The sequence below is a fragment of the Haplochromis burtoni genome, unplaced genomic scaffold (assembly GCF_018398535.1).
Source record: "Haplochromis burtoni strain Fernald_Lab_line unplaced genomic scaffold, NCSU_Asbu1 Contig_56, whole genome shotgun sequence".
Lineage (NCBI taxonomy): Eukaryota > Metazoa > Chordata > Actinopteri > Cichliformes > Cichlidae > Haplochromis > Haplochromis burtoni.
Genome location: NW_024582417.1, coordinates 1,643,726 through 1,664,956, shown reverse-complemented (window position 1 = coordinate 1,664,956; position 21,231 = coordinate 1,643,726). Strand labels below are relative to the sequence as shown.

At 38.5% G+C, this 21,231-nt stretch overlaps 1 protein-coding gene across 5 annotated transcripts in view; it reads left to right on the top strand.

Annotated features, from left to right (window-relative positions):
- Nucleotides 1–21,231, top strand: part of LOC102310736 (spectrin beta chain, non-erythrocytic 1) — a 51,221-nt gene that overhangs the window by 14,258 nt on the left and 15,732 nt on the right. For 3 of the 5 annotated variants that reach the window (XM_014333539.2, XM_005922178.3, XM_042220859.1), the window contains exons 2-10: nucleotides 972–1,159; nucleotides 17,937–18,088; nucleotides 18,335–18,508; nucleotides 18,806–18,897; nucleotides 18,987–19,067; nucleotides 20,095–20,210; nucleotides 20,536–20,648; nucleotides 20,746–20,933; nucleotides 21,041–21,158. In XM_014333539.2, the coding sequence (XP_014189025.1) occupies nucleotides 1,003–1,159; nucleotides 17,937–18,088; nucleotides 18,335–18,508; nucleotides 18,806–18,897; nucleotides 18,987–19,067; nucleotides 20,095–20,210; nucleotides 20,536–20,648; nucleotides 20,746–20,933; nucleotides 21,041–21,158 (1,191 nt within the window). In that variant the 5' untranslated portion in view covers nucleotides 972–1,002. Of the gene's footprint in view, nucleotides 1–971; nucleotides 1,160–5,032; nucleotides 5,826–17,936; nucleotides 18,089–18,334; nucleotides 18,509–18,805; nucleotides 18,898–18,986; nucleotides 19,068–20,094; nucleotides 20,211–20,535; nucleotides 20,649–20,745; nucleotides 20,934–21,040; nucleotides 21,159–21,231 lie in introns of those variants that run through there. The other 2 variants (XM_042220861.1, XM_014333540.2) reach the window with 2 other exon arrangements.

Sequence of the window (21,231 nt, the reverse complement as noted above, 5' to 3'; positions counted from 1 at the left end):
TGCCATTTAACTAACCTTTCTTATTTATCTACAATAATGGGTAAATAAATATATAGACAGAACTTTATTAATTCCTTGAGTCAGTTCCTCTGGGAAATTCAGTAAATATATAATAATTGAACTGTTATCATATTGACATAAGGAAAGATTTTTTAGTTCAGTGCAGTTTCTTTACAAAAGATGCAATAATGGCATAAAAAGACTACAAAAGCAGGGGAGTAGATTTCTGGTATAAACCCTTTTCCATTAAAGTATCTTGTAAAAACAATCAATTTTAGTTTTGCTGCAATGATACAATACGTATTGACAATTTAGCAGATAAGCAGTTTTTTATTTACCTTTATTTAATTTTAGAAGTGAAGCCATGCGATGAGAGAGTGCTTTTTTATGTGCAGCTTTTATGTCATTACAACCCTGGTTTAATGCAGTATGACACTGTAAGTGTATTTATACTGCAATATGTGTTCGTCTTTTTTGGTTGCTAGGTTATAGTTATATACTCGTGTTTTGCTCAAGCAAAAGTTGAAACCTAAGTAGGTTGACATTGCTGTGCCGTTATGACTCAGCATACAATGACATTACTGGAGTTACAGGAGCTCTCATTTTTAATCGACTAGCATAATGACTTCATGACAGTTGCTAAACTTATCTCAAAGTCTGTTACACACTGGCAGTTGCACCGTCCAAGCTTGCATTTGCATATGACTTACATTTGAGCATATAAAACTAGAGTGCAGCTGGCAGGCTTTGTGTGCTCAGTGTGTGGTTGACGTGCATAGTCTTTTCTTTTTCTTTTTTTTTTTTGTTTTATATGGAAAATAGAAGTGGACCATTTGTTTCTGAAGTTTAATTTTCAAACTTTGTCTTTCAAATATTTCAAGGGTTAGTGTTGTGAAGCTTCTTGTATTATGCAATGACCTCTCCCTGCTGTCCATGCACTGACTGTCTGTGTTTCTGTGTCCGAACTGTAGGTTGAATGCGTTTTTCTCCAGCCTGGACAACATGAGCACAATCTCGCCAACAGACTTCGACAGCTTGGAGATCCAGCAGCAGTACAATGACATCAACAATCGCTGGGACCTGGCAGCAGAGACTGACTGGGACAATGAGAACAGTTCGGCACGTCTCTTTGAACGGTCTCGTATTAAGGCCCTCGCAGGTATGCTACACATCAGTGTACATTCTTCCAGTGTTGCTTGTCAACGTGCACCCATGTACGTGCATTTCTTTCTGTTTAAAACATTTTGTCACAATTGAAAACAAGAGTGTCACATGTCTGTTTAGAGGCCGGATACTGTAACACTAAAGGCTAAATTGTAAGTACAATTTATTAAGTATACCAGTGCATGCCAGGTATCCAGGGATAAAAATTGCCCAGGAGAGACTTGAATTAAATTCTACTAATTTTGAAGGCTTGAGTAGCTAAGGCTGTTGTTGAATGAATTGTTTTAAAATTGCACTGATGGATCCATTAAAGTGTGCTGAGCTTTACAGTGTGATGTAAATTGTGTGACGATTAAAAAAGTAGAAAGAAATGACATAAAAAAAGTAAACAAAAGATACAACTCAATAATGACGTTTGGTCTCAAATACCGAAATGCTACCATATGACAAGTCTTTATTTAAAGATGGTGACATTCCATACATACATTCCATACATGATTGGGAAAATATTTCATTAGCTTTTAGAAAATCTTTCGAATTTTACCAAGACTTTTATAGATCAAGTGTCTGCACACATGCTGATGCTCTTGTATTCCAAGATTTGGTTAGCAGGCAGTTTTAAATCTATCCATAATAGTTCTGCAAACAGACCTATTATGGGATATTTCTGCGCTTCCTTTTTGCCCTCACAATGTTCTGACATGACAGAGTTTTTTATCCTACCAGTTTCTTTGGTGAAGTAGTCGGGAGAGGAAAGAAGGTTCATTGAGGAAAATAAGACATTTACTCCGAGGAGTATTATGGCTAAAAGCAATGCCAAATGTAACTTGTAAAACAATTGGTGAGAAGGTGAGAATAGAAAACCTGTGACAGTGAAGTCTTGAGCTTTTTAAGTTGAGTTTAAGAAAACTCTTTTATTCCCAATATGTTATAAGAAAGATCGTTTTGCACTTACCCCAATGTTGTAACTGTTTTGTAAAGCATGCGTTTTAATATCCAACAAGAGTTTTAGCAATATTCACTTGAGATCAGTCCTGATACTAACACTGCAGAAATCTCTGTAGACTGGGGAACAGGTTTCATTATTTTTTGTCCCCAATGGCTCAGTTCTGTCTTTATAGGGCAAGACAGAAATACTTCCAAAAGGAGGACAAAACTAGGAAGCTGTATAGTCTGTTGAGCAAGGAGAAATGTGGCTAGGTTGATCTGTTTCTGTGCAGGTTCTTTTCACACCAGTGCTTCTGCATCTAAACTCATGTTATGTCTGATTAGTGATCTTACTGAAATGAATTAAGATGCTATCCTTTTTAAGAGTGCAATAATAATAATAATAATTTTGATGACAGTTTTATTCAGTAGCTTACTCCAAAGCGTCAAAGCTGTGCAAACACAGGCCAGTCTGCCATTGTTGGAAGCATCAAATAAGGTGACACATTATTGGCTGTTTTATCAGATCTGCTGGAGGTGTGTTTGTGTGTGTTTATTTAACTGGCCTGGCCTGACTTCACCTCTATTAAAACCTCTATTGTTAAAAACAAGATGCAGTGTCATAATGAACCCAGCAGAGGGGAGCAACAGGCAGTCGCCAACACACATATACATGCACAAACACGCACACGCACACATCGAAACCACACGCTATAATGATCTTGAGCACTATTGTAGTCGATGTGTTTCTCAGATATACACCTCATTTTACTGGGGAGGAGTGCACCACAGTTCATTTCCTTTAGGAGCTGCCGTTATATATTGCACTTTATAAATAGTCATGTCCTGTCAGGTAACTTTTTATTATATAGCAGTATGCTGTAATACTGTTTGCACTTGTGATCAAACAAGAACTTGTGTGTGTATGTGTGCGCTTCTATGTGAATGTCTTTAAATACTGTCTAAGTTTTACAAGTGTGGACTTGATGTGCACATTCTTTGACATGCTCTAGCAGCTATTTCCCCCCAGGCTTAGCTTAGGCCCACCGTTTATGACTTCTCCCCAAATGTCAAGACTTTGTGCAGTCTCTAAGGTGCTTTTTCTTTTCACGTCTTCCTCTCAATTTTTGTCAAACGTTTTGTGCCTGTCTCTATGTAACATGATTAGCAGTGCGTACCTCTTACAGTGGAGAGCTTCTCTTGTTTTAAGATCATTTTCGTTTACAGATAACCACTTATCGACTGTACTGTACTGTGTGGGCAGCAAGGCAAGCTGTGCAAATTTGCATTTTTTGAAACCAACGGCTTGCTTCAAACGCAAACAGTTAGGCGTGTTCACTTGAGAGCGCGTCCACAGCTACAACACATGGCCTTTGAAAATTATTTGAGTGATTTCTCAATATCTGTGTGCTTTGTGTTCAGTTTTGTAATAGATCTGCATAATTATCATAGACACAACAAACCTGAACTGTATTTAAAGTAGGCCTTTTAATAGGATATTTTTAATAATCAACTGAAACATAAAACAGACACGTGTGTTTGTATTTGGCCTGTGTAAATTTCGCCACATTTATGGACTCATATGAGTAGTTCACCCTACTCTCTTTAGGGGAATTCCCCTTCAGATCAAAGTTTAGAGTACACTTCATTCTTCCGTCCTCCCATGGGTGCTCAGCTGGGGTTGTGCTGTGAGACAGATAAAATATACATGTTTAGCAAGAGATGTCTACTCTTTCCCCTTTTTTAGTGCTTACTCCCCCAGCAGCTTCTGGTTTTTCTGTCTTATCAGGCTAATTAACCACACAAGCTCATTATTCATTGTCACTGCCTGTAGTTTGTTGAGTGTGGAATTTCTCCCAGATGTCATTTAGACAGTTTTCATGTTTCACAAAAGTAACTCTAATCTTGTTTCTTAATTTGTTCATTCGTGGGTTGCATAGCGAGGTAATGCTCACATTTATCTGGTTTTTATTTTTGATGTGATTGCGATGTTTAAAATATGTCCAATGGGATTTTAAGTGGGATAGCTTTGGTGCACTATTTTTCTCACTACATTTGATTGTAGCATAGTCGCTGTTCCTCAAGAGGAAGTGTGTCCTCTTTGGATCTCATTAGTCCAGTCCCCCCTCCATAAACACCCAGTTACAGAAAGCCTGGGGCATTTGGTCCTCTAATGAGAACAATCCAGATGCTGCCAGCTCATCAGGACAAACACAGACCAGACCACGATGATCCCCCCTGACCAGACTAAAAGAGCCTGAAAGAATATGACCTTTGTCCTCACTGTGTTTATAGTTTTGTGTTATTTTTGAGCTGGCGTTTATTAAATATACATTACATTTTAAAGGTGAAGTTTCCATTCAATGCTATATACTGTTAAGAATTTATATTTATAATCTCCTGTTAATGTATACTCTTTGTTAACAGTGACCTTACTCTGTATTACACAGATTAAACTCTTTAATGGAAATAATGGCAAGTATGTATTCAGCAACTATACAATGGTGAGAATCAGTTCTTGCCTGCTTGAAAGCGCCTAAATTGATTATAATGAAATTAATTTAATGATTTTCTTGAAGAGCTGCCAGGAATCATTTTAGTATTTGGTTCTAAACTAGTAAGAAGTCAGATCTGCTTAAACCATTTAGTTTTTAAGAGTTAACAACTCACTTCCACCCCTTCTGCCTCATGAAGTAACACGCAAGTTGACAGATTTTGAATCTTGTTATGGCAGGAAACACTTGCTGCCTTTCTGAGACTTTCTCAGCAGCTTCCTTCCTGTCTTAACGCCCTTCTCATAACGAAACCCCTACATACAGTAAAGGAAAGATTAAACGTTGTCTTACAAAATAACATACGATCATGTAAAATGATGAGGACTTTTGTGACGCACCTTTCAGGCAAGCCACACCCCGGTGCTCTCTGGAATTAAGGTGGAGTTAGATAATCCACCTAGGGCTACACTGAGCAGAGGACTTTAATGGTTTAGTCCGCCTTCACACCTCCTCCCTCGCTTCCACCATGTTCTATCTATGTGCTCCTCCTTCAAACACACCTTATGCAAATGGCACAATTTTTAGAGAGCCCAGCAGGCTTTGTTTACACAGCTATCCGACTATGGCCGGTTAGCTTGCCTGCAGCTCCTGTGTTCTGCTCCAGCAAATGCACAGAGGTTGAAGGGAAGGAATATCCAGGGTTTTTTTTGTTCTCTCACTAGAACCACAAGGGAGTGTAACTTTGCTCAGAGGCCAGAGGGGTGGTGAAATGAATGAAACAAGAGAACTTTTTGCTCCTCAGTTTTGGTTAAATGATTCTTTGAAAAAATCCCCCACCGTTGCACTCACTCTGCGTGTCATTGGACAAGGTGGACCTTACGGTGGATGAAGAGAAGAAAAGGCGGCAACATTTCTCAGCTTGTGTTGTGGGAATAAAAGAGGAGGATATACCAAGGCTTTTGTGGTACACTAAAAGTATCTTTTGGATAACCTTTTAAAGGATTTGATCTTGGTTTGTTTTTCTTTTAAAAGTCGCAAAGTTTGCTTCTGCTGTGCTATGTGGGAGAATACCCATTCATTCTGTGCCTGAGAGGAATATTTTACAAAGACTGCTTGAGGACGAAAAAAAAAACATGGAGTGGGACCACAGGGAAAGAGATTCCTGCTTGTCCCCAGCAGCTTTTGTTAATCAGGTGCAATACTCTAACATCCTCGAAGGAAGATTTAAACAGTTGCAAGGTAAGAGTTAGATCTCATTGAAAGGGAAGATCCTTTTTAATTACCACACGTTTCTATGATGTTGTTATTTTTTTAATTTTTAAACATTTTTTTTAACTGAGCTGATACCTTGATAACTTGATAACCTTGGTAACTCTGCCGTATAACTCTGTGCTGCTTATGAAAACCGTTTTTAATGTTACTAATGTTGATAAAGCAGTTGTAGAGCCAGCAGCGAACACGTATTCTGTTGTTTGTTGAAACAGGAAATATTGAGTAGAAATCTACTACTTGGCATGCAGTAGTTGTGGGTGCAGGTGCTTCGAGTTGTAACTAAGGCCGCAAAAGACTTTATTTTTTCCCCTGGATGAGGTAATTATCAGCATGAGGTTGAAATAATTCTTCTTACTTATGAACCTTTTCTGAGCTAGGAGAGAAATGAGGAAGAGATACAGTAGGCTCTCGGCTCATATCTAAAGCAGGCAGTCAGTCTGGCACCTGATCACTGCGCCACCTGTCCGTTCTTATCTTATTACAATACACAGCTCTGTTACTCACTGAAGCCTGCCAAGTCTATGAGATCTAGCTTATAGAAATCAGAGGCCATGGGAAAAGAATCTTAGGCTGAAACTTACAGGGTTCCCTTAAAATTAATCTCTTAACTACACTAATCCAATTATTTTCTTAACTAATGTATGTAAAAGCTTGTGCTAAATAGCAGTAAACATGATTACCTGAAAACAGTTTTTAAAGTGTGGAGGTTTACAGTATTTGAAAGTGTGTAGTGTGAGGGACACTGGCCTGCCATTTGTGTGCATGAAGATCAGTCTATTCCTGGTTGCCATCTGGGATGGAGAACTGCCTTCAAGTTTACTTGAAGGGCAGGTCTACTTTCTACTTTCTTTGCAGGTTTGACATTCTTGTTGCACACCAACATGTTGGCCAATATCTACATTATCGCAAGATTATCGCGGAAATAGACACGGTTTCTGTTGAAAGAAGGTTTATTTCTTATCTGTGAAGTAATGTTTACATCTTAACTCAAAACACCACTAGTTTTCACTGGAGATAAGAGCCACATAACAAATGGTATCACTTTCCTTAAGAATATATAAACGTTGCTGCATTTTCTTAAACTGATCTTGCACCCACATTCACCGGTAAGCTAGGGGTACATTCCAGCATGTTTTTCTTCAACTTCAGCCTGTAACTCACAGGCAAATGTATGGGTTCAGAGATTAGTCATCAAGCTAGTAGCAATGATTCCCTATAACAAAGATACTTTCTGTCTAATGTGTTGGAGAGATGACTATGAGCTACACATGATCTACCTCTACTTTGATGGACGTGTTTGTGCGTAGATGTGTTTTGGGTAAAATTTGTCATAAATGCAATGATACACATGTATCTAAATGCACAGCACATCTTGTCAACACCCACTTGCATTTCCAGTTTGACTACCCTTGCGGCTCATTCTTTGTGTCACTCCCTCATGTTGAATCATGAGAGCTGGTGTAATTGAAGGATATGGTGTGCACTCACATAGTTTTGTCATAGCACCAATTTGCAAAAAGGTTTTGCATTGCATCATTTACATTTTATTAGAAATATTTGCCATTCATTTGCAATTTTCATTTTTTGCAAGCTTAAATTAGCGCTTTGTCATTTTAAACACAAACGTCATCTCTGTTGTGCAATATGCTACAGTTACTTTAGAAATCTTAACACAGACAAGGGCAAATATTTTATCGGGCCCAGTACCAGTCCAACAAGAAGTCATGTTTAGGATCTTCTGGCTGTAGTGTAAATGATGGCTAAATGGTAAAGGTTAAACTGAATAACTATATTACAGTGGTCAAAGCAGACATGTTTAATGAAAAACCAGGCCTAGTGGTTTGCGCCATTTCTGTCAGTAGTCTCTGTTACAGGTTGGAGGGAAGTTTTTTTCCTGTTGCCCAGATCACACTGTGTATTATATTCCTTTTGTGTGTAAAGTACATTGGAGGAAATCTATACCAAAGTTCAGCCTTTTACTTCAGGCAGGAGCCAAGATGAATATTTTTTCATTCACTATCCCAATTCATCAGTAATTAGGGTAAGAGTTATAATTTGTCAAACAGCCATACTTGGCATTGTTTCATCAGTTTTGGTTTGTTGTTTTAGTGACAGCATTCATTCATTTCATTTTGTTTTTACGTCAGTGTTACCCCTGGCTTCATTCTGATAGCCACAAAAGTCACATCGTCTGCATGCTTTAGTATATCAGTATGTGGTAATCTTGTGTCTATCTCTGAACTGTATGCCCCTGTTTAATGTGGCTGCATGCCGTCGAAACTTGTGCTTGTATTGAACGTGATATACAAGTGTTACCAAGTTCAGCCAAGTAAGACTGCTTTTAGAGAAGGGATCAGGGTGCCCAGTCAGACTGAAGCTAACAGGTTCAGATGCTGTGAGGTTAATGGAAATGTGTAAAAGGGCATTTAGACAACAGAGTGTTGGTCCAAAGGGTCACTTTCTTAGCCACTGTGGACTTTGGCAGTACTGTCACTCAGCAGGCCTTAGCAGCATGGCATTGTTCAAACAGAAAGTACTTTTCTCTAAAGCCTTCAAATAGACAAAGTGACGAGGTGTCCATATATACTTTGCAGCATAGGCTATTTTGAACTGAACCCACAGATTTCTCACTGTAGTGTGTAATAATTGATTCTCAGCCTGATATGTATTTCCTGTACTAATTTAGTTCATATAATCTGTTGACTCTCCATAAAGAAGTGGCTAATGTTGTTGTGTTTATCTACTTTTTCTGCATAATTAAAAAAATGAATTAATACTGGGGGACATCAGTGGTGCATTTTGCTCAAATATCAAATCTAGCAAGACACTTTTGAATGTTTGTAACCTGATATTTCTAAAAGTCTCAGTGAAAGCTCAGTGACTTGTGGCCTTTGGCTGTAACTGAGAGTCACATCAGCAAGGGTGAAGATTTAACATAGGTGCAGACATGCACAATAACTTTTTTGTTTGTAAAGTGCAGAAAGAAAGAGGTCATTAGACAACAATGGTATAATGAATGTTGTCCTATTTACATGTTACATGCCACATGGGTCCAGAAGTTATCGTTAAGGGATGCTTATTTATGTTTCTTTTCTCATGGGATTGGCCTTGCCCAGTCTAGATTTCTCCCATCTTCCTTTATTATCACGTGCAGCTGAAAGTTCCACAAAGAAATGTGATTGAAGGAGGGTATCACTTACATCAGTACGATTTAAAAAGGAGAGGAGGTCTCTCTGTCATACCCTCCCTGTCAGTTGTAATAACAAACCCGTTAAAGTTGGGCAAGCTTCTAAAGTTGCAACCTCAAGCTGCTAAAAGTGCAAGAATAACTCATGCCACATGTGGCAAGGCGGCGGTTTTACTACAGCCCTAGTTTCAAAGTTATAAGTGAAGGAAGGGAAGTTCCGCTTTTATAGGGAGAAGAATGTGAAAGCATGCGCATCTGTGTTTCGCTCACTTGCACAGACAAGACATTTCTATTTCACACAAAAATGCAAAGAATGAAATCAAACCAGAATATAAAAATGGCACTAAATAAACACAAACAGTGGCAGGGTACTATAACACTGTAGATATTTACAACACAAATTGTTGACTTCAAAGTAGATAGATATTTTAAGTTGAAGAAGCAGTGGTGAAATGACGTGTAGAAACACATTTCACTTACAGTGGAAAAATGATTAGCGTGGGACTGAGAAAGATTTCTGCCAATGTGGCGTTAATTTTTAGCTTGGTGGCTCCAGGTAATGAGTACATCGTGTGTTGTTTTCCCCGTACTGGTAGAAAAATATTTACAAACACCAACATCTCCCACAACTTCTGTAAAATGATTGCATTGCTCATGGCACCCCACACCATAGTTAGTGTTGATTGAAACCACCCACTGGTGTCAGTGCAGAATGGTAACCACTAACCACAAAGATTACAAGCTGCTTTTGTCTGTGGGAGTTTTTTCTCTCTAAGTACTTCATGGTATCTCTTTAATGAGTGCCTTGGGTCTACTCTGTAATTTCAGATAGCCAACAGTTCAAGCCAATCACTGACTATAGATTTCTGAGCTTCATGGCGCTTCCAGATTAGTTCCAAATGACCCGTGTAGTGCTGTAGTGTGATTGTTGTGTGTGTTTTAGAATTTTCAGTGGTAAAACCTGCAATTTTATGATTTTATTTGCAGCAACCAACAATATTTTGTCCTTAGATGGTTGTCACCATTCGACACAGAATGTGAAATATCTTGCTGTTTTATGTACATAATGGATTCAGCACAAAGTTATCTATCCATCCACCCACCCATCCATCCATACATTTATTTTTCTTAACTGCTTATCCAGTTCAGGGTTGTGATCGAGCCAATAACTATCCCAGGTGTCATTTGGTTAGAGGCCGGGTATATCCTGGGCAGGTCGCCAGTCTATCACAAGGCCAAAACACAGACAACTCAATTCACTCTCACATTCACACCTGCAGGCAGCTTAGAATCACTAATTAACCTAACATCAGCAACTCTGCCTTTAGACTGTGGAAGGAAGCCAAAGTACCTAGAGAGAACTCACACAGGCACATGGAGAACATGTAAACTCCACATAGAAGGTGGGGCAACAGTGCTAACCACCCTGCTCTCCTGAGAAGCTGCCATGTTATACATTCATGCAGAATTACTTAAATATGCAGTATGTTATAAAGGCAGATATCAAGTATAAAACTTGACATGCATCCATAAATAAATGTATGCATATTGTAGTAATATGCATTTATACATACCCAACAATCCTGATGTAGTATAGTGTTGATTTTTCATTTACTCTACATATACAGTTTCAATTTAGTTTTATTTATAGAGCACAAACACATACTTCAAAGCGCTTTATACTATAAGGTAGAGCTGGGCGATATAAGATTTTTTCATATCACGATATGTTGTTTTTGTTTTTTTTTTTCATTTCAGGCAATAACGATATATATCACGATATAAGCCAAATAACTATATTTGTAAAATTTAAATGTGCCAGTGCTCACAAGTAAAATGTGAAATAATCAGCAGCTTGTTTTGATTTAAATATTTATTTCCCATAATAAGTTCAACAGGGGTAGATGTACTTAAGGAACATGAGACTTTTTCAGATAAATAAAGGCAAATATTGCAAACTACACAAAAGGCAGCCGCTAAAGCGTTTAAGTTTCAAAATAGAACAAATGAAGACTACTAAATTGTCAATTCCACTTAGAAACAAAATATTAATTCTAAAAATAAATCTTAGTTTGTTTTACAGAAGAACAGACAAAATTGACTAACTTTTGTCAATATCAAATAAACTGAGAACTAAAAGGAAATTCTCAATCTCTCCTTGTTGTATAGCTTAGCTTTTCAAACAGTTTTAACAGTTACTTTAGTCTGACAAAAGCCACTGTGATTGGTTCGGCTCTGTGCTACTTAATTTGGATTGGCTGTTCTTTTTTTTCTCTTTTATCTAAGATAAACTATTGTCTATCGCAATAGTTTAATTTTTCTATCGAGAAAAAGTTATTCAGATCGTTCGTTATCGTTCTATCGCCCAGCTCTACTATAAGGTAAAGAGCCTACAATAATAGAGTGAAGCCCAGCAATCACACGGCCCCCTATGAACAAGTACTTGACAACAGTGTGAAGGAAAAACTCTCTTTCAACAGGAAGGCAGCTCGAGCATAACCAGGCTCAGGGAGGCTGAGCCTGGTTCACAGCTAGTTTGGGGTTGAGGGGAGAAAGACAGGACACACTGTGGAAAAGAAGTTACTAATAACTATTGATTAAATGCAGAGTGGTGTGCAAACACATAGCAAGTACAAAAAGGTGAGTTCAGAAGAAAAATGCTCAGTGCATTATGGGAAGCCCCCAGTAGCCTATGCCTATTGCAGCATAACTAAGGGAGGCTTCAGGATCCCCTGATCCAGTCCTAACTAAATATTTTATCAAAAAAGGAAAGGTTTTAAGCCGAATCTTAAAAGTGGGGAGAGTGTCTGTGTCCTGAATCCAAACTGGGAGCTGGTTCCAAAGAAAAGGGGCCTGAATTTATGAGTAAGTAAAGAAATCGCAACACAATGGCCCAGTGTGTTTGACAGTGGGTGATCCTACTTAGAAAAGGTGAAGAAAATCTGCAGTGTACATTTTTTCCTTTTATCTGAAGTGCTTACTGTGGAAAGTTATTTATGGATGGCGTCGCTCCTTGTCCAGCGTGCAGAAGTGATGCCACTGGGAGTCCAGAATGCACTGTCATCCAACGCAGTGCATGGATGCAGAATTCATAAGAAAGAAAGGATTAGAAGTTGCCCACTGCCCCCCCTCACTAATGCTTTGTCTTCGTGATGTACAGCACAAACAGACAAGATTTGATGAGCGACGCGGGCAGAAACAGTGCTGGCATTAAGTCCTGTTCCAGTCTCTGTTGTGTATACAGTAACACACACAAACAATTCTGACCTTGACGTGGGCTCGTAAAGGAAATTAATTTTATCAGTGACATTGTCAGCAGTGGATAATAATCTCAAAGTCTTAATCAAAAAGTGATGATTACTGATTTTGTTCAGTTGATTTATTGCCTCGTATTTCAGGGTTATTTTAAATGTTTTGTACATTTTGCTGTATGAATGCTTTTTTGACAGGCCGAGATGGCAACCATCATGATGATCACATACTGTGCTGCAGCAAATATGTTTTTGAAACGATAGTCCTGTTTTTTGCAAACTGAACACAGTGTGTGTGAGTGTGAAATTTCCAGCCAAACAATATTCTGTCTCAGTTACACTGCACACTGCGGGGTCACAGCAAGTAAAAAAAACATATTTTAATGTACACAGTCATGTGATTTTTTTTTTTTCCCCTGTGATCATTATTTATTACACCTTGATGCAGCAGTGACCACTGAATTAAAAAAGCACATTATATGCTGGCATATTAAAAAAAAAAAAAAAAAAAACCCCAAAAACAAATAAAAAAAACCAATAACTTCCTACAAATGATATCCTAAACTTTATATGACCCCATAAACTGCCACTGCTGATAAAGACTGTTGTCTTTATGGTTTTCCTTCTGAGCCTTGGGCCACTAAGTCAGTGTTAGTGTTGTATCTGTCTCCATGTTATCACCAAACATGATCCCGGGCACTATGAGCCACACAGACAGGATTAAGTCTGGCGGCATATTGGTTCGGATTACCTGCAGATAATCATCGTTATCAACAGTGCCCAAGTTCATTTGACAGTGAAATAGAAAAGCAGCAGCAAACTAAACCCCCGAACCTTCAATTGTAAAGAGGGCACTGGCTGAGACAGGCCCTCACCTCCCTCACTCTGACATATACTTAAAGCTTACTACCAGACACGAACATGTTCAAAGTGGCTGGACATGCCCGAATGTGCCTTTGAAACATTTAGCGATGACTTTAACCACAGGTTTTGATCTGTTATTAGTAAACTATAGAGGAAAAACATGACATTTAGAATTTTAATTACTTGTTTTTCTACCTTGCACAAAGAGACTCCAAAAGAGTGAGCAAGAAATGCATGATAGGCAGGATCTTAAATCTACATTTATAATGTTCGTTTTAGTGATACCTAAATACGGGTACATTTTACTCTTATGTCAGACACATGTGCTGTGAAATCATTTAGTGGTAGGGTATCCAATTTAATATGTTTTTGAATTAAAAAATAAATAGTATAGTAGTAGATTGAATCCTCATTTGACATGGGGTATATGCTGGGATTTATATAACATCCAGAGCTCTGTCTATTTAGTGCTAATTACAGGTATGTAAACACAAGTAGATCAACGGTGTTATCACAATGAATAGTAGTGTGAGAGCTTTCATTTTAAACTGTGATGTTTGCGGACTTATTTTAGTGTTTTTATTTGAAGAAGAGAGCTAAGACAATGCAAGACAAACTAGTAATTATCAGACTTGGCTTCTAAAGCCCCAGTTTTCTCACTCTTCTCTCATATTGTCTGTTGTGTAATTCTCTAACAGTGTTTGGAAACCCTGAAGGTGTTTCACATGACGTGAGACATTTGACACTATAAGTAGAGCATAGTTTGAGCTTTCTTTATCTTTTGTCACCATCATGCATCAGTGTTCACACTTTTCAAAATACATAGTGCACCACCAAACTTCCTGTTGTGGAAGCTAAGCAGGTTAGTAAAATGTAAAATTTCAATTAGATGTGAACGAACTAACATTACAGTTGACGTGTCATGCTTTGCACTCGCAAAAGCAACAGCTGCAGTAGTTTTACACTTATCTACCATATCCACCTCTGATGACAGGTTTGTGTTTGCCTGCTTTGAATGAGCAAACACGTCAGAGACTGATGTCTGTGTTTGTCTGTCTGGTTTTCTTGTTCGGCAGCATTGTTATTAGGAGTGTAGCACAGGCGAGGTAGGTACTAGCATTTTATGGGGGTTTTTTAGGACCCCTGCCCACCAACCCTCTGCCTCCTCCTCATTGCTGGGTGCTATGTCACAACATGACCAAGCCTTAAGAGGAATGTAGCCACTTCCACAGCGCTCCTGTGCAACAGAAGTCCTTATTTTCTGGCTTATTAAACAACTTCATACTGATTAGCAATCCTTTAATAACTGAATAATCTGTCATTGTTAGACACGAGAAATATGGGGAAACAAATAAAGGAGGCTTTGTTATAGTCTATTATTAAAAGGTGTAAGAACCAAAGCCCAAACCACAATCCACTACTAGCTCATCCCATGGCAACGTCTAGAGAACTATCCTATACTGAAGCTCTTTGACTGAGTAGCTGCTTGATGACAATGCTATTCCTTGTTTGTCAGCGTATCTCTTAAGTTCCAGTAAAACTGGTAAAAACACACCTATCCTCAGGACTGTCGGGCTGATAGCTGAAATGGTAGCCTGAGTTCCAGCTATTCACCATATATGCCTGTAGGCCATGGCTGTAGCCGGCCCTGTCGCCTGTTTTGAGTTAACATTTCTTTCTACAACCTGCTTTTTTGTCTTTGTTTGTATAACTCTGTTATTAAAAATTTAACAAGTTTTTAAAAAAAAGCAAACATTTCACGTCTTATCTAAACTGAATTAGATTCTTCATTCTATCATTCATTCAGTTTTATAGTATCATTAATTGTAAAGATGTTTGTTTGTTTTGGGGGTTAGGGGTTTTTAAAAATCTAAAACTTAAATCTCTAAATTACAAAAGTAAAGACCTTTATTACTTTGGATGGGAAGCATTTTCTTTTCTCTCCATAGGTGTAATATGAGTGTTGTGTTGACTTTGTTTCGGCTCTGGCTGGGCAACTCAGGGAAAATCGGAGACTTGTCCTGAAGCTGCTCTGGTGTTGTGCTGACTGTATGTTTTTGTTCACCGTCATGTTTGTAGGTGGTCGCAGTCTCTGGTTGCATGTATTCTTTAAGGAACCTGTGTGTCTGGGCAGAATGCATTCTCCTCTTAGTTCTTACTAGTCTAAGAATGGTACTAACCATGTAATAAACAGTGCCAGGTGTCTGCACATATTGTCAAGTATTACTATCAGAGTTGCTTTAAATGAAGTTTTGTACATTTTTTAACCTTTAAATGGACTCACGCGTCATATCTTTAACTTAAGAGTGAGTTCTGTTTAGCCATTCTAAGACAATGGCCTGATCAATAGAGTACTATTCCTTTACTAGTATTACTCTGACCTAGTACTACTACAGTTCTAGTGGTAGTAGGAACAATCACAGCTTTACAAACTTTTTGGCTTGGTTTTGTCATAACATTCAGTGTGTTGATTTATTTCATTTCTGCTGACTTCCTATATGTATCTTTGTATCTGTTAACTGAAATGTTTTTTGTGCATCCAGTGAACACAGTCAGATGGCAATCTGTACCAAGGTTTCTGCATTATAATTTTGAGTATTAACTCAGTGGTTTATTTATTTGGTACTCTAGTGACTCTATGCACATGTTCTCAGTAATTGCTGCCCCACCCAACAGGGTATAACATTATCAGTAAATAATACTTTATAGTTGTATGTAAATTTAACTTCCTTTCATCTTCCTGTGTGGTTTTGTGTGAAATTCTGACATGATAAGTGCTTGTTGTTATTTGGAAATGTTCGTTGAGACACTCAGTTCAGTGCTGTTTCAGTAAAACAATCTCCTGGCTAAGTGAATGTATTCAAAACATAAATACGTTAATCAGTTAATTAAAAATGTATAAAAACTGGAGTGGCGGTTTAGCTCACTAGGTTGAGCATGCAGTCCATACGCCATAAGGCTAATGCAGAGTCTTCTCTAGGCTCTCTTGGTGATGTTTTTTTGGCAGTGTTATCAGTCCTTGAGATTTCATTTCAAGGTTGTGAAATGGCTAGAAAGACATTGTAACATGAGTCTCAGTGGGCAAAATGAGACTTGACAAGTTTGTCCTTCTGTAGTTGGCAGTCTGGCAAGTCGGATGCTCATGGGATTTATATACATCATTGATACCATGTTAATATAATATTAACAAACACCACATGGGCCTGGTTGCGAGAGGTCAAGGTTTATTTAAATGAAAATACTTATAAATGGACAATTAATTACAGATTACTTGAAGTTTGCTGTGCGCGCAACATTACAAGAAACAAAGAGCGCTGTCTGCAATGTGGAGGAAGCACCTTCAGTCTGAAATAATTATACCACTGATTTGATGTTCCACCCATGGAGACGTGCATGAGATTTCAAAATGTTCTGCTTTTTGAGTTTACCGTTAATGCAAGTTGATTACGCAACAGCAGTCTTTGGTTACTGCAGCTTGTTCAGCTTAGATTGTTCACTGATTCCAGAGTAGCTTAGCATCCATCTAATAATCAGAAATACAAATGACTAAACCTTGAAGTGACTCAGTAATCCTTCCACTACTTTCTTTTATTGTATTTCGGTCAATTTCAGTAAATGTCGTGCAAACAATTGGTTATGAAGTCAGCTTAATATGTATTTATATGTTTTTTTAGTCCACTAAAGTTACCATAGGGATGCTGACCTCTAATCTCACGGATCACTTTTAATATGACTGTTAAGCTTATTCACTGCAGCCTCTCACTCCTGCATGAACTGACTAGGTATTGGACAGGTCTTTGAGTGGGCAGTCTCAGCTTTGCATAATGTTTCATTAGAGCAATAAAGTAGTTTGCATTGCCAGGCCTTGCCTCCTGCTTGGGGAGTTTTGACAAATGAACAAGTGTTGATGTTTTCAAAATGCAAATTCAGCGTATGCAGCAACTAATACGGTCTCTTAAACAAACAGTGCTCCTGAACAGCACCACATGCAACGCCTTTGAGATTTTTTTTTACTAACTAATTAATTACTAACTTATGAACAAACTGATTGACCTCACTAGCGAGAGGGCGCAAGATTGCAATGGAGAGTTTCTTAAATTTGACTCATTAGATTTGAGTTGCACTTCTGCCCTGTTTTATGTCTAATTTTAAGTTGTTCTTGCATTAGGTGCAGTGCTGTAAGTACAGTGCTAGAATAGTGTTTTGAAAAGGCAGGGAGACCTTGTATCCTAGAAATGAGGTCACCTTGTTAGGTGGTGGAGCAGGATTAGCTTCTTACTCCCCCGGTCCATATGTCTCAGCTGCTGTTACAGCTTAATTTATTGTGATTCCTTTTTTCAGCCCTGCTCTTTCAAAGGAACAATAAAAAGTACTCACTAAATGCCATTACTTCATGCTGGTTTTGCACAGTCTTGTTTCTAAACTGACGTCTTCAGAGTAATTAGCAATGCACACATTAGCAGAGCTATCGGTAAACTGTGGTTTGTGGGGGGAGCACCTCTCACTAAGCTGTCACTAGTGATTCTAAAGACTTAATGGCATAGCTTGTCTGTGAAATGAACTGCACAGGGCAGGGGCTTAAGTCTTTATGAGTTACTGTCTCCTGGCTGAGCTCAGATGTGATCAAAACTATAGACATTTGTTTTGTTTTTGTTTTTTTACTGTAAATATGCATTTCCTACAGAGTAATGGCACTGAAGACAGTTCATAGTAAAGTTTATGTTGTTGTAATGTGTAAAGGCTTTAACCCCTCTCTCTTTCTTTCATCCTTTGCAGATGAACGTGAAGCAGTACAGAAGAAAACCTTTACCAAATGGGTAAATTCTCACTTAGGCCGAGTGACCTGTCGCATTGGTGACTTGTACACCGACCTACGGGATGGGCGCATGCTAATCCGCCTTCTGGAAGTGCTCTCAGGAGAACAGCTGGTTAGTATCACAGAGGAACTAATGCTTTATGTCCCAATCCTGACCCATACCCTCAGGATGACCCTCACAAGTCAGGAGGAAGGAGAAATCATGTGCTTCATTTCTTGTTTTTTGTTTTTTAAAAAAAATATGTGATTTACTTCTTTTGCTTCTACTTGTTTTTCTTTTTTTAAACTCCTGCCAAGCCCTGTCTTCTTCAACAATGTCAACCTATGTCAACTTGTATTTTTCTGCTGCTTCCCCTAGCCAAAACCTACTAAGGGCCGCATGCGTATCCACTGCCTTGAAAATGTTGACAAAGCCCTACAGTTTCTTAAGGAGCAAAAAGTTCATCTGGAAAATATGGGCTCACATGACATTGTGGATGGGAATCACCGTCTCACCCTGGGTCTCATCTGGACCATCATCCTTCGCTTCCAGGTAATATATAAAGTAGCTGTGATGAGCTCTACAGATTTTCCCTCTCACCTCAGTCACCATGTTGCTGAACTTGGGCTTTGGGATGTCAGGTCTCTGAATTTAGCCATGCCCAGAAAAACTGAATTATTAAAAGTTTACATAATTTTAAAAAGTAATTCTTTATGCCATTATTATAGTTATGAACTTACTGTTGTTACTTGACTTCCTTAAATGTTATACACCCCACTACTGCAATAACATTTGAAGGTCAGTTATTATTGAAGCTCTGACCTGACTGCATGTGTACCATACTTACAGATTCAAGACATCAGTGTGGAAACTGAGGACAATAAGGAGAAGAAATCAGCTAAAGATGCGCTGCTGCTTTGGTGCCAAATGAAAACTGCTGGGTAAGAAAGGAGCAGTAAAAGAGAACCAGAAGGGTTGAATTTTTCTTTGTTGAGCTAATGATTAATGAATTCTTATCTGCCCTTTTCAGATACCCAAATGTGAATATACACAACTTCACTACCAGTTGGAGAGATGGTCTAGCGTTCAATGCCATCGTGCACAAACACAGGTCATTGACTTCTTCATGTATTTCATATCACTGATAACAGCTACAGTAAAAGCAGCCCTTTTTATGCATTTACTTATTCAGTGTAATTGCAGTTTTTGTTTCTTACTGTAAGTTTTTTTTAAATAACTTAGTCATCCTCCAAATCAAAAGGGAGTGTTGTATTTTAATGGTTTTCATTCCCTTCGTAATGAGGAGCACCTGTCGCAGAACCATTTCCCATCTCTGGGGTGTTTTTATCCCCTTTTCTATTTAGGTCTCCACTTGCTCCTCCCATTCTTTAGTCTGCAGTATGCCTGAAAGGATGAAAATAAATAGGGAATAAGATGACCTAGATCACAGAAATTATAACCCACTTATTTTCTATTAAGAGCCATACTTGATACCCCAGTTGCACACTCTGCTGGTAACTCATGAATAGCTAACATTTAAATGGAGCTGTAAAGTAGAAGCCAAAGGTGTAGCCTAAACACATATGACTCAAACAGAGGAGAGCATATTGTTCCTTACAATGACTGCATACTGTGAGGGTGATAAGGGTGATACTTGATAGATGAAAGCCAACATGGCTTTCAGAGCAGTTAGTGAGCCGTAGGGTAGTTACGCAAACCACTGAGCTGTCTGTCGTTTACATTATCATGCAAGAAATTACATTATGCTCAGTCCTTTTTGTCCTCATTTTATTTTTTGTGAATGCATTCATGCTATAATATCCTATAGGTTTTAATAAAATATACTCACCCGAACGCCTTTCATACTTTTCTACCACCAACCAGCAACTGTAAATGAAAGCATCATTCAGGCATTAGTTTGCAGGTGTGGTTTTCATCCATGATCAGAAGCCTTTTTTCATGCAGATGACTTCATCCAGTTCTAGAGGAACATTTTATGCACCTTGGATTGAAAACATTTTCTTCTGTACTACAACAAGTTGCAATAAGTCAGCCGATATTCGTATTTGCTTGCACCTTGCACTCTTCTGTAACCCCTTCTCATTAAAGTCACAATTATTTTTTCCAATCCTCTGCAGACCCGACCTGATTGAGTTTGACAACCTGAAGAGGTCCAACGCTCACTACAATCTCCAAAATGCTTTCAATGTGGCTGAGAAGGAACTGGGGCTTACCAAGCTGCTGGACCCAGAAGGTGAGTGTTTAAAGCCTCAACAACAACAAAAGCGCTCTTGTAAGTCACATTGATGGCCTGATCTGTCTGCTAAGGCACTAAGCTGTTGCCTGAAACAGATTGGCGAGAGTTTGGCTATAGAGGATTACTGCAATAAATTTTAGATTAGGCAACACTGCATCACTGTAGCAAGTCAGCTATAGTGACATAACAAAAAGCATGATTAAAGATATAAACACTTTCCCACGTGTTATTCAGAGTGTTTTGATGCAAATATTATAGTATATATAATATAAATACCATGTAAATATTTATATTAACCATATTATTTTTATTTTTTTTCAAGATGTGAATGTGGATCAGCCTGATGAAAAGTCTATAATTACCTATGTGGCAACTTACTATCATTACTTCTCCAAGATGAAAGCCCTGGCAGTGGAGGGCAAACGAATTGGCAAGGTTAGTTTTGTGTGTATACATTTATGTGAGTGAAAGTGAGTACATGTACACTGACTTTATGTCCCCAGTTCAAATAATACATTTCTCTGCACTTCAGGTGCTCGACTATGCTATTGAGGCCGACCAGCTGATAGAGAAGTATGAGACCCTGGCCTCTGAGCTGCTGCAGTGGATCGAGCAGACCATAGTGACACTCAATGATCGGCAGCTAGCTAACTCTCTGAGTGCTGTACAGAACCAGCTCCAAGCTTTTAACTCCTACAGGACTGTGGAGAAACCTCCCAAGTGAGTGTCAGCTGGGTTAAGTGAATGAGTCAGTGCTTGGTAATCAATTATAATCCAAAATGGTGACGCTATGCAGTACGTTAACTATCAGTGTCTGATGTCCTCAGATTTACAGAGAAAGGAAACTTGGAGGTTCTTCTTTTTACTATCCAAAGCAAGATGAGAGCAAACAATCAGAAGGTTTACATGCCAAGAGAGGGAAAACTCATTTCTGACATAAATAAGGTATGGCTTGTTCTAGAAAAGGCAAGTACAGCCTTCCAACTCAATGTTCGTTTTGTAGATTCTGGATGATACA